This window comes from Alligator sinensis, unplaced genomic scaffold, assembly GCF_000455745.1.
Source record: "Alligator sinensis unplaced genomic scaffold, ASM45574v1 scaffold889_1, whole genome shotgun sequence".
Lineage (NCBI taxonomy): Eukaryota > Metazoa > Chordata > Crocodylia > Alligatoridae > Alligator > Alligator sinensis.
Window position 1 is genome coordinate 972,839 of NW_005842361.1, and position 13,452 is coordinate 986,290.

Genomic DNA, 13,452 nt, shown 5'->3' on the forward strand with positions numbered 1-13,452 from the left:
GTCTAGCACTACGGAAGAAAGAGACTTGGGGGTCATCATTGACCACAAGATGAACATGAGCCTTCAATGCAATGCTATGGCTAGTAAAGCGACCAAAACACTCGCTTGCATCCATAGATGCTTCTCAAGCAAATCCCAGGACGTCATTCTCCCCTTGTACTCAACCTTGGTGAGGCTGCAGCTGGAGTACTGTGTCTAGTTTTGGGCCGCACAATTCAAAAAAGGATGTGGAGAAGCTTGAGAGAGTCCAGAGAAGAGCCACGCACATGATCAGAGGTCAGGAAAACAGACCTTACGATGACAGGCTGAGAGCTACGGGGCTCTTTAGCCTGGAAAAGCGCAGGCTCAGGGGTGATCTGATGGCCACCTATACATTTATCAGGGGTGACCACCAGTATCTGGGGGAACGTTTGTTAACCAGAGTGCCCCAAGGGATGACGAGGTTGAACTGTTATAAACTACTGCAAGACTGTTTCAGGCTGGACATAAGGAAGAATTTCTTTACTGTCTGAGCCCCCAGGGTCTGGAATAGCCTGCCATTGGAGGTAGTTTAAGCACCTACGTTGAACACCTTCAAGAGAAATTTGGATGCTTATCTTGCTGGGATCCTATGACCCCAGCTGACTTCCTGCCCCTTGGGCAGGTGGCTGGGCTTGATGATCTTCTCAGGTCACTTCCAGTCCCAATGTGTATGAAATCTAAGTCTGCTCCCTTCTGACAGATTGCCAGTATAGCTTTTACTTGCTTAAATGTTACCTCTTACCTCTTATGTATGAGGAACAGTATATGGATGGATTTTGATCACACGTCCATGTAGTTTTACATCAGTTTGATTCCATTGACTTCAGTGGAGTTAGTCTACATTTTCCCTGGTGTGAGGTCAGGATATTTAACTCATTATTCTCAAATTTATTTACCTGTTATAGTACCAGTTGTTTTTATTACTTTAGGCATATTATCCTAACCTTGCCCAGTAGATGGTAGTGTTGGCTGTTTTTTGTAATTTCTTTCTGAAGTTGTGTTTTTATGTCTGAAAAGCTGTTGCTTCGTTTTCTTTTTTAACTGTAAGTTTCCCTCTTTTCTATCATTCCTCCTAAGCAACTTACCCTTCCAGTATGGAACAATAACAACCTCATTGCTGATTTGATCTTCATTAGCAGTGACAAGATCCTGCAGTCTTTAGACAGACTAGTCAGTGGCTTAATGGGGCATGACAGGGATTTTCAATCTTTTTGGATCATTGTACTCCCTGGTGGCCGGATGCAGAGCAGTGTATCCCTGGCCGCCAAGCAGTGGGGTGGGAGGGTGGTGTGCAGCCGGATGCGGAGTGGTGGTAGCAGCCATGTTCAAGCTTTCCGTGTCCAGCCGGGTAGGCAGCACCTGTGCAGGATAGTGTGTAGCAGTGCTCTGTCCCCGCCCACCCATAAGTACCCCCTAGGGCCTTCTCAAGTACCCCCTGAGGGTTTGACAACCCCTGGGGTATGACATTAGTAGTCCAGATTTATTAGTAATTTTGACATTTTATAATCTGTAATATTTTATTTCTGATTCATGTTTTACATACAGCTCTTAATCCAGGATTAGTTCACCTGTTTTTTTTTAAATAGATTTCTGTTTTTTTAATTTTCTGGCCATTTGTCAGATTTTCGTCATGGTAATTGCAAATTTTTACAGTTACTTGACTTATAAATGGATTGAACAGTTCTGTGAAGTATTGATAACATTAAACAGAAGCCTCTTTAACATGTAATTGCATCAAATAAAAGGATGGAATTTCTCCAAGGATATATCAGGCAAGGTATTTCTAGAGACAGAAGTGTTAACGCCATTATGCCAGGCACAGGTATGATATTGTCTCGAATGTGTACAGTTCTGGTCATTCCTGTTCAAGAAAGGATGATAATGAAAAAGGAGAGCTCATAAGAAGAGGCTCAGGACTTATCCACATTGTAGTGACATTGTGTCCCAGCATGGATGCACTTGAGTTGTCTGTCCAGCTGCTCCTACTCTAAAAACAGAAATCCAACTTTGAGGCTGCTTTGGGATTGTCCTCAGCTTCCACTGTCAGGTACAACAGAGACTAGGGTCTCAAGAGTCGCCACCGAGGGATAGTCTGGAGTGGCAAAATGAAGGCTGAGAGTGACTGTTTCTCTGTATCTCTGTTTCAGAACTGAATGGCAATTTCAGAATAAAACTATTTTGTGTGCAATGATCATTTACTGGACCACATCACTGTATAGTTGTAAACAATGAGTGTGTTCGACCGTGCCACCATTGGTGTTCCCCGCTGCTCTGTAGTTTCCTACTTTGTCACAGATGTGTAGTATGTGCAGCCATTGTGCCATTAGTTTCTGAAACGCACAATTTGACCTTCTGGGGGAAGGGGGATAAACACTAAAGAGATATTGAAGCTATTTAAACTAAACGACAATACTGGCGTAAGAACAAATAGATACGAATGTATGTAGGTTGGAAATTAGAAGGTTTCTAATTATCAGAGGAATGAGCATCTAGAACAGACTCCTAATAGTAGTGGGGAGATGGGATTTGATTGGTTATGAAAAGGTTAGATAATGTTCTGAGATTACTGAACTTGTTCTAAAGTACAGAATGAAATGGGAGATAGATTTGTTGAAAGTCTGTAGGTTAAGGGAAAAGGGAAAACAGTAAGTGGTATGTCAGTGGTGAGTGTATCCAGTAGATCCAATAAAGGAGGTGGTGAGTAAAATTTTTTCAAACAGCTAACCATATCACAGGGTTTGGTGCTTATGGAGACTTCCAATTACAGTGATATCTTCTGGGAGGGTCTAATAGGACCGCTGCTTTCCAGGGGCAACGACAACAACCCCTGGTGGCCATGCAGCTCCTGTCCTGCTCTGGCTCTAGTTACCCTCTGTTCACTCCTGTTTGCCACGCCTTGATTTTCTTAGTTAATTTTGGAAAAAGAGGCTGCCGCAGGGCTGTAGAGCAAACTCAACGCTGGGTCCTGCCAGTGGATCTCGTCAGATCTTGTTGGACTCACTCCAATACTTGCACTTAGTTGGCCTTCCAGGCCTGTCTGCGCCCCAGTGCACCTGTAACCTTATGGGCTAATTACAGCCACTGACTGCCCCTAACAGCTGTGCCCATGCCTCGTAGGTGTTAGTGATTTATCTGTTCAGTGGGCCTTTGCCCCAGGCTCATTCCACGTTTCACCGGGCCTCTATGTCCTTGTCAGTCACTGCCTCTTTGGGTAGCTGGGCCTCTGGCCCTACTCTTTTCCTCTTGGCCTGAGGGCCCTGACCCTGGCTCTGCTTCCCTTGGCGTTAGGCCCTTGGCCCTGTCTCTGCCTCTGCCTCTTCTTGGACTCTGGGTTCCTGATGCCTTTCTCCATGTCTTTCTGCCTCTCCTTCTAGGTTTATGGCCTTTTTTTCTGCCTCTCTTGCATTATATTGAAGCTTGCGCGTTGCTTCCTGCTTGTCAGCAGCCCGCACGGGCTCAGCCGGCATGCTTTCAGAAAGCATCAGGTTGGGGTCTGTGTCTCAGGTCTGGCACCCCTCCCCAGACCCCAGCAGGAGTAGCCAGGCTGGGTCCACGTGGCGTTGAGACTTGCATCCCAGCCCACCTGCTGCTGCTTGTCAGTTGCCTGCGCCAGCCAGGCTGGCATGCTGTCAAAAAGCAGCAGACAGGCTGTGGGGTGGGATCTGGCATCAGCGAGGAGGGGGTACACTCCCCAAGCCCTTCTGTCCCCATGGAGAATGCCATTTCCATGGGGGGAGCGCACATGCTCTCCCCCTTCCTCCCTTACTGCACAGGATGGAGAAAATCTCCTCCCTGTGGCAGACCAGGGGCATGACATTTAATGCTAGCAGGGAACTGTGTAGAATTGAGAGCGCCTTTATTTACTACCTGATTTAACAAAGGTTAATTTTTTTGTACAATCAGCCATTTTAAAAGCACTCTGCAGCCATTAACTTGTGTTATGACATGGCTGTAAAGTACTTTCAGGGGCCAGATTGCACAAAAAAGGTCACTTCTGTCTGCAGCTATAGTCCTATGTTGCAGCTATTCCTTGCAGAGCTCTTCCCTTTGTGGTGTCCTGAGCTAGAATGACTGCCCTGGGCTCAGGACCTGGCTTATATGTCTCTTAAGCCCTGCCCCCTTCCAGTGAGGAGGTTTGCTAGCCCCCTCTCATTCTAGTGGGCAGCTTGTTGCTACCCTGTCTCCTATAGGACAGTGGCTCTGTTGCTTCGGTTGACTCTGTCCTGTTATTGTGTAGCTAACATAGCAATAGACACTCTCAACTTTTGGCATCTGGCTGCCTATTTCTTTGCGGCTAACCTTTATTTGGCTGCTGAGTGCTGTTTTCTGCTGTTTTTTCCTCTTAAGTACCAGAGCCCTAGGTTACAGAAAGTAACATAGTAGCACGCAAAAAGTTGAGCATGTTTGTGTTGGGGACAACTATGGTTGCAACTTTGGTGCAGATGGCTAAAAAACTGACTGAAGGGGAACTTTTCTCAACTCACTGCTTACAAATGAAGAAGAACTGGCTGAAAATCTTCAGAGTGGAAGGCAAAATAAGTGACACTGGCTGTGACATAGCTTGTTGCTATGGCATTGTAGCATTGGCAAGCATGAACTGTGATGCTGATGCTACTGTGCAGTAGCAACGAGCTACTGCACATTAGGGTCAGAAATGACCCGTGTGCCACTGGGACTGCGCAGTAGTGGCGGTTACTTGCTAAAACAAGTACTAAATGAGCGCGCTGTAACAACTGCGCAGTCAGGTGCACATGTAGATGCACCCAGTGATCACAAAATGATCAAGAACCTAAGGAAAGAAAGGAAGAGGAGCAACAAATAAAACATAGGACTTCAGAAAATCAAACTTTAACAAACTTGGTAGGTAGGATCCCAGGGGAAAGAAATCTAACAGGAAAAGTAGTCCAGGATTTGTATCTTAGAGACAAAACTAAGGGCACAAAAGCGTGCTGTCCTGAGGGGAAGGAAAGATTGGGAGCATAGCAATAGACTGGTTTGTCCAAATGATGATATATTCAGAGCCTTGAAACTTAAAAAGGAATTGCATAATAAGTGGAAACTTTGGCCACATTACTAAAGATGAATATATGAGTATAGGGTGAGGATGTAGGGAGAAAATCAAGAAGGGCAAGGCACAAATTGAGATACAGTTACCAAGAGGCATAAAAGGCCATACAAAAACAGAATAAATATACATTAGAAATAAGGGGAAGGCCAAAGTGAGTGTAAATGCCTTACTGAATGAGGATGGGAAGCTAATGATAGGTGCTGCAGAAAGCTGAAGTGATTAATGTCTTTTTTTTACTTCACCCTTCACAAAAAACGTCAACTCTCAGATCATAAGCACAGTTTGACAGGTTAGTAGTGATGATAGTTAGCCTACAGTAGAGAAAAAAACCTGAGTATTGATTCTTAACCAGGGCACTGCCCCTGTGTGAAGAGGTGAGTGCTTACTCCTGCCTAACACCAGATGCCCCAGGGTTCGACAGACAAATGGTGTCCATTGCACCTGTCCCTTGGCAGCCCTCATGCTCCCAGCTGTGCGCTTTACCATTGGGCAGGCAAGTGGATAGCTTTCGATTGCCACTGTCCAATGAATTGTGTACCCATTTTATAGTACATTAGTTTAATCTGAACTGTATTTCTTTAGTTCACTTACCAGAATGCCATGGGAGACCGAATTAAAAGCTTGTGGAAAGTTGAACTGTGTCACTCTGCTCTCTCCCCCATTAATACCTTGTTATAGAGGTAAATCAGGTTGGTTAAGCATAACTTGTTCTTGACAAATCTGTTTTTGCTGTTTCTTATCACATTGTCTTTTTTAGATGGTTAGAAATAGATTCCTTGATTATATGCTCTGCTATCTTTTCAGGACTGATCTTTCCTAGATCTTTGTTCCTTTTTTTCCAAAGATAATTGAGGCTTAGCCAGCACTAAATAGAGTGGAAGAATTGCTTTCCATGACTTGCAAACAGCATTCCTGTAAATGCATCCTAGCAATGCAATACTGTTGTTTAGTTTTACAACTCATATTTAGTTTGCAGATTGCTATACTCCCTTTGTTCTTTTCTGCAGAACTGCAGCCTACCCTCTTATTTCCCAATTTGTATTTGTTCATTTGTTTCATCCTCAGTGCAGCACTTTGCATTTGTTCTAACTGAATATCTTCCAGTTTATTTCAAACCATTTCTCTAATGTATTCATCGCTGCTCCTGTAATTCTGCTCCATCACTGCTCCATGTAATTTCTGTGTCATTTTGAATCCTAATCCAAACCTTCAAAGTTAAGGCTAACTCATCTAGCTTGGTGTTGTGTGCAGATGTACTAACTAAGCACTTAATTCCATCTTTCATGTTATTAATGTAGATATTGAACAGTACCAGACCCCAAGACAGACCCCTGGGGAACTTTGAAAGCAACATCTTTTATTGAAATCTAAGTGTTTCCATTGTACCTCTTGTAGGGCTGCTTGGGACTGCTGAGGTGTTGACAATTTTTCTTTCTCCTCTCTCTATTTTTAAGAGCACTGAATCTTTTGATAGGATATGTGAGTGTCATCTCCTTTTAAAATGTGGGAGAACCGATGTAGACTTTTTGCATTGGGTTTTCAAAGTTCTCTGCGTAGGTCTAACTCTGCGTGTTGAAGTGAACAGGAATTTTCCCATGGATTTCAAGGAGGGCAGAGTTAAGTCAGTGATGAATAATTTTGAAATTCTTACCCCTGATCAGGGGCAGATCCAGAAGGGGGTACAGTGATATAGTACCATGCCCCTTTTGGACCACAGCCTGGGAACAGCAGCTGGCGATTTTTTTTAAGCCCCCAAAGCTGGTTTTTACCAGCTCTAGTGCTGCTCTTCTTCCTTGCCATTCATGATTATAAGCCTTTGCATTGTTGCCAGTTGTCACACTTCTATTTAGAGTCTTTTGGTAATTGGCATTTTTATTAGACTCAGCTCCTGGAATCATATGATTGGATCAGATTTTCTCCACTTTCATGTAAAATTGTTTCTAGCCCTTATGGAGGAAAGCTTGGCAAAAGCTAGAAGACATATATCCCCCAGGGTATTATTTCTTAACATCTATTAATTTTCTTTAAACTTGACTCATGATTTTTGAGTGGTTGGGGTTGGTAGCATTACAGTGGTGGAAACTTGGTGCTGTTTGTACGAACTAGATCGGGGCAGGCAAACTAGGGCCTGTGGGCCGCATTTGGCCTACCAGGCATTTTCATCCAGCCTGCAGGTGCCCTCCAATTAATTGTACCTCACCCAGCCCACACACCTCATCCCCACCGACATGTGCAGAAGGGCCTGGCCCAGTGGGGCTGCTGCTGCCACTGCTGCAGCCTCTGGGGGACCTGCTTGGGTTCCCTGGCATCCAGAACCTCCTCATCTCCCTGCTGCAGTTCTCATGCTCACTCTGGACAGCAGGTAGGGAAGTGGCAGGAGTGGGGGGACCTGTGGTGGTGGTGGGGATGGGAGCTGCAGCTTGGTGGAGGCAGGAAGCATGGGGCTGGTGGGAACGTGGAGCCCAGGCCCAGTGGGGTAGCAGGAAAATGGAGCTTGGGTGGACAGAGTGGGGTGTGGGAAGTATAGGGGGTGTGTGGGGTTTGTGAAAGGGTGTGGGTGGGTGTGTGAGGGGCAGAGGGTATGTTGCAGGATATGTGTATATGTGGTGGGGTCGTGGGGACAGGGTGTGGATGTGTGGAGTTTATGGGGTGTGAGGGAGGGTAGGGAGGGGTGGGGACCCCTCCCCACCCCTCCCACCCCAATGACACAAAACCCCTGCCGGCAGCAGTGGCAGAAGCAGCAGCAGGCAGGGGTTCTCGGGGTGCTCGTGGCCCTGCAGGCGCTGCTGTTCAGCAGCGCATGGCTCCATCCAAAGCTGCACATGGCAGCAAGGAGCACAGCCAGGCCATCTGGCCTCTATAGTGTGGGGCTCCCCATGGCACATGTGCAGCTCCTGGCATTCGCACACCACCAGGAGAAAGCCCTGCTTGATGAAGCCAGCTACCTTCCCTGCTCCCTGCCAACACAGAAGCAGGGGGCAGGGCCCCTTGCCACTTCCATCAGAGTCCCACCAGCTGTATGTGGTCGCAGGCAGTGGGGAAGACAGCTGGCTCCATCACGCAGGGCTTCCCCCAGGAGCTGCATGTGCGCCACAGGGAGCTCTACACAACAGAGGTGGGCTGGCCTGGCTGCACTCCTTACAGCCATGTGCAGCTCTGGCTGGAGCTGTGCACCGCTGGGCGGCAGTTCCTGCGTGGGCCAAGAGCGCCCTGAGAACCCCTGCCTGCTGCCGCTGCTGCCACCGCTGCTGTCAGGGGCTGTGCGCCATAGGGGAGGAGTGTGTGGAGGGGTCCCCCACTTCCCTTGTACACCACACACACACCCTGTCCCCACGACCCCCCACATATACACACCCCCTGCAACATACCCTTTGCCCCCACACACCCAGCCACACCCTCTCACAAACTCCACACCCCACCGTACACACCCCCAACCACACCCTACTTCCAGAGCTGAGGAACTCTGAATCTCCTGTATGTTTTCAACCAAGCAGATTTGGCATGCCAATGCAGAGTACTTGCAGAAGGTGGCCCTCTGTTGAATTTAGGGATCATGATGTGGGAAGGTAGAAGGACCCCTTATGTCTTTAGGTACCTATGGCCCAGACTGTTTAGGGCCTTATAGGTCAAAACCAGCACCTTGAATTGTGCCCAGAAGGCTATTGGGAGCCAGTGCACATTCCAGAGCATTGGAGTTGTGGTGTAACCCACTGCTATCAAAAGGTGGGCCAGTGTTCTGTACCAGCTGTAGCTGCCAGAAGGTTTTCTTGGGTAGTCATATGTAGAATATATTGCAGTAGTATAGCCTTGAGGTTACAAAAGCATGGATGGTGGTGGCCAGACCAGAGTCTGAAAGGAAGGGTCTCAGCCGTCTTACCAGATGGAGTTGGTAAAAGGTGTTCCTAGACGCGACCAGCATGTGAAGAGCCAGGAACATACCCCAAGGCTGCAAACCTGAGGGAAAAGGAGAGCTCCATCCATGATAGGTGGCCCAGCCACCTCCTCCCCACAAAATTAACTGGTCTGTCCACCACCATCAGTTCCATCTTTCAGATTCTGTTCTAGTTGGTTTACCTGCATCCAGTCCCCAGCTGTAGCCAGACACTGGGAGAGGAATGAGGCTGCAGAATCAAGCTCATAACAGGAGGAGAGAAAGGGCTGGCTGTCATCAGCATACTGATGGCTTATTACTCCACATCTCTGCTCAGTTTTGTTTTTGGCCTCATATACATACTGAATGGGAGAGGTGACAAGATGGAGACCCTTCAAAAGGTTCCAAGAGGATTACGAATACATATCCATCACTAATCTTACATCCTAGATCCAACCCTACCCACCAGGACACACAAAACTCTTCTTTGGCACCTTATGGTCAACTATCAAAGGCTGCCGATAAATCAAGTAAAATCAGCAGGGTGCAATTTCCCCCACTGATAATCCAGGTAAAGATCATTGACCAAGGCCCCAAGTGCAGTCTTTTTGTTGTATCCAGGATGAAAGCCAGATTGACAATTGTCCAGGATACTGATAGCTTCTACATGCACCTGGAGCATGTTGGACAACTATCCAGCCAGTGGCCTTCTCCAAAAAGGAGAGGTTGAGTCAGTATCAAGTGATGGTTTCTGGAACTGGGCTGGACAATCACAGACTTAAGAGCATCAGGTATTCTGCCTTCCCAAAAGGGGGCATTGGAACCCCCTGCCAGAAGTAGGCCTAGTCTCCTGCTACTGGCTCTTACAAGCTAGGATGGATGTTACGGCCTCTGGCCAGTCAGGCCAGCCAGGTCAAGGTCTTGAGCTTCCAAACTTGACTTTAGTCCTAAGCTAATGTGTTTGCTTCTCTTTTCTGTAACTGGATTGGCTGCTGAGAGCACCACTCATCCCTTTTAAGCATATCTGCATGCTCAAGCTGCAGGCAGGCCATGACAACTGCCTCAGTCTGCTTTGGCAAGCCTCACGTCACTTCTCTGTCTTATTTTCCTGGCCCCTGACTCATCTTCCGCTTTCCCTGACCCTGCTCTTGGATCTTCCCTGGAACTCAGCACCTGGCTCTCTAATTCTCCTGGCTTCTGACCTCAGCTTGCACACCGGAGGTGACAAGATGGAGCCCCTTGAAAAGGTTCCAAGAGGATTATGAATGCATATCCATCACTAACCTTACATCCTAGATCCAACCCTACCCACCAGGACACATAAAACTCTTCTTTGGCACCTAGCTAGGATAGCCCTATGATTAGCATAGAGCATGAAGTTCTGCTCCAGCCACAAAGAGCAAGCCTCAGCATGGATGCTGAAGTCCCCTAAGATGGGGTGTCACACTCATTCAGTCAAACGTGGGCTCCATCCCCACGTGTCTGCATGTGGCACCCATGCTGAACTAGCCCTATGTGCTGCATAAGGCACCTGTAGATTGTCTAAGGGCCTGATCTGCACCAGCACCACATCCAGCATGCAGGGCCAGTCCAGTCTGGGCGCCACATGCAGCTCACGCCCCAGACTGACCCTAGGTGCTGCCTGCAATAGGCCCTGGCTCCAGCCCCATGTGCTGCATACAGCAGGCATGAGCTCCTGCCCCACCTGGCAAATGGCATATGGGGCTAGTCCAGAGCACATGCTGTATGTGGCCCCCATGGCAAACCAAGCTTTGTGGGCTGGATCCAGCATGCGCATGGCCAGTCTGTGGGCCCAATCTAGATTAGCTCTCAATCCAGTATGCACAGCTATCTAGTGCATGTCCCAGGCTGGCCCTGTGAGCTGTAGGCAGTGCACAGGACTGGGGCCAGTGCATGCTGCATGCAGTGCACAGGTCTGAGATCCACAGGCAGACAGATGATAGAGTTCTGCGGGCTAGATGTGACTTGGGGGTTATTTCTTTGACATCCTTTTCCTAAGATAGTAAGTCTGGGGATCTTCAACACCACCTGTGAGACCAGCTGAGTTCAATCAGGGAATCAGTTGTGCAGTGGAGTATTTGGTACACCTACAGAATCCCCATTCTATCCCCAGCCTGAAGAGCAAGGTAGACATCCTCTATGCAGGACATTGCATACCTTCCATGGACCAAATTTTCCCTGAAGACCACCTCCACTCTGCCCACCTGTCACTGATCTGGTATAAGCATAATATATGCTGAACCCTATTCCTGTTTGGTGGTTGTATCACACGCAGTGTGCAATTCAGTGATTCTCAAACGAGATGCCAGGGTACCTGGGGGTGCTACCAGATCCTTTGAAGGGTGCCCTGAGGTGTGAGGGTATACCAGGTGTGAGGAGCTAAGCAGGGAAGTACAGGCTCAGGCTCTTCCCTGCCTGGCCACTGCCATGCCTTCCCAGTGTCTCGCTCCTTTGCAAGGAGGTAAAAGCATTGTAATAAGTAAATTAGTGTTTTTTGCTTAGTTCACAAAAGTTATGAACGGGGTGCCTAGAGTCTAATGAGGGGTGTCTCTAATGTATTGAGGGGTTCCTGTACTCTGAAAAGGATGAGAATTACTGATCTAACTGAACAATTTGTAAACTGTGTTGAGGTGTTTGCTTGCATGCAATTTGCATGGCAAAACCGGCACCTTTTAGTAGATGGTGAAAGTACAATATTCTGAGAGACATTTGTATTTTCTTAATTGTTTTCCATTCACTTTTGACAAAAATACTCAATGACAAAGGAGTGTTTTTTACTGGTAGTGAAGAAGATCCAGAAGGCAGAGTAATAGTTAATTTTCCTGTGGATCTTTTTGTTTAGGCTCGATGTTGTCTGTATGTTTGCGTGTGTAGGATGTGTTTATATTTGCATATAATACTATATTTTAACAGTTTTATGTAACAGCATGGGTATGTGTTTTGCTTCAGAGGAGCGATTTTCTATTTTCTATGTGTTTAAGGGATAGGCAGTCTCACTAAGCTGTCAGAAAGTATGATGAAGGGCACTGTTACAAGAAACTAGGTGCGTAGAACAACAGTTAAGGGAGCACCCATCATTACTGTCTTTGTGAATTTTACTTTATTTGTCTTTATTTTATCAGTTTAGAGTGAATGAATTTGGAGCCTTGGAAGTAATCACAGATGAAACTGAGATAGAAAGTGTTAAAAAGGCAACGGCCACCACAACCTGGATGGTGCCAACTGCTCAAGAAGGTCAGTAAGAGTGTATTTGATTTGAGTTTGTTATAGTTCTTGAATTTAATATTGCTGTATAAAAAACTTCCAGAGACTTTAAAAATGCTTAGTTGGGTTTCTTCTAACAATTTCTATCCTGTACATGGAAAAGTTGAAGGGATGCTGTTTATTACATGAGTGCGAATGGGTGTCAAAATAAATGTCTTTTAAGTTGAAAGAATTACAAAAATTAACACTTCTGTTATTAAACATCTGGAAGGAGTAATTTTAGAGAATAGTGGCAGTAGCTGTTGAATATTTTACTTTCATCTAACTTTAGAACCAAAAGAATTTAATTTTTAATGTGCGATTTATTTAATTAAAATGTTCCCAAATTGCTTACTCTATTTAGTATTCTGTATCTTCTTGTTGCCATTGGCCACATCTGCACGAGTGTTCACTTGTGTGTTGCAGCATCTCAAAGGAGCCTTCTCTACCCCACCTGGTTTAACTTGCTACACACCAGAGCACGTGTGGCACATGCGTTCCCCAGGGATAACTAGTGGCAGCACAAGATGTACCGCCATTAGTTCTCCCTGGGGAACTAAATGTCCATGCATATCTGGATGCTGTTCCTGAGAGCAAGTAGCCCTGAGCTGCTCACCAGGGCAGCTTTTCATACTGCACAGGGGTTGGCCTCAGCCTCCAGCTCCCCTGGCTGAAGATCTGGGAGGAGCTGGACAGAGTCAGTTTGCCCCAAGTGGCCCAATTTGTTCCACACCAAAGTGCATGTTCAGGCACGTGTACTGAGGCACAAATCTCTGCTGCTACTTGAGCTGCTACAAGTGCACATGCCAAGAGTGCTGTGGATCAGAAACAGTCTTTATAACACCCCAGGTTGCAGCCAGATCCTTTAAAGGGTGCCAAGCAAGGTGTGAGGAAATGAGCAGAGGCTTAGGCCAATCTTCCATGTCCACTGCCTAGCCCCTCTGCAGGGAGGTAAGCACTGTAATATATTTCATAGATTTCATAGACATTAGGGCTGGAAGGGACCTCAGAAGATCATCGAGTCCAGCCCTCTGCCCAAAGGGCAGGAAGTCAGCTGGGGTCATAGGATCCCAGCAAGATAAGCATCCAGTTTGCTCTTGAAGGTGTTCAATGTAGGCGCTTGAACCACCTCCGGTGGCAGGCTGTTCCAGACCTTGGGAGCTTGGACAGTAAAGAAATTCTTCCTTATGTCCAGCCTGAAACGGTCTTGTAGTAGTTTATGACCATT

General features: G+C 46.8%; 1 protein-coding gene across 1 annotated transcript in view; it reads left to right on the plus strand.

Moving 5' to 3' along the window:
* Nucleotides 1-13,452, plus strand: part of L3MBTL3 (L3MBTL3, histone methyl-lysine binding protein) — a 167,974-nt gene that overhangs the window by 23,648 nt on the left and 130,874 nt on the right. Inside the window, 1 exon segment of the mRNA XM_014522505.2 lies at nt 12,104-12,215. Within this exon segment, the coding sequence (XP_014377991.1) occupies nt 12,104-12,215 (112 nt within the window).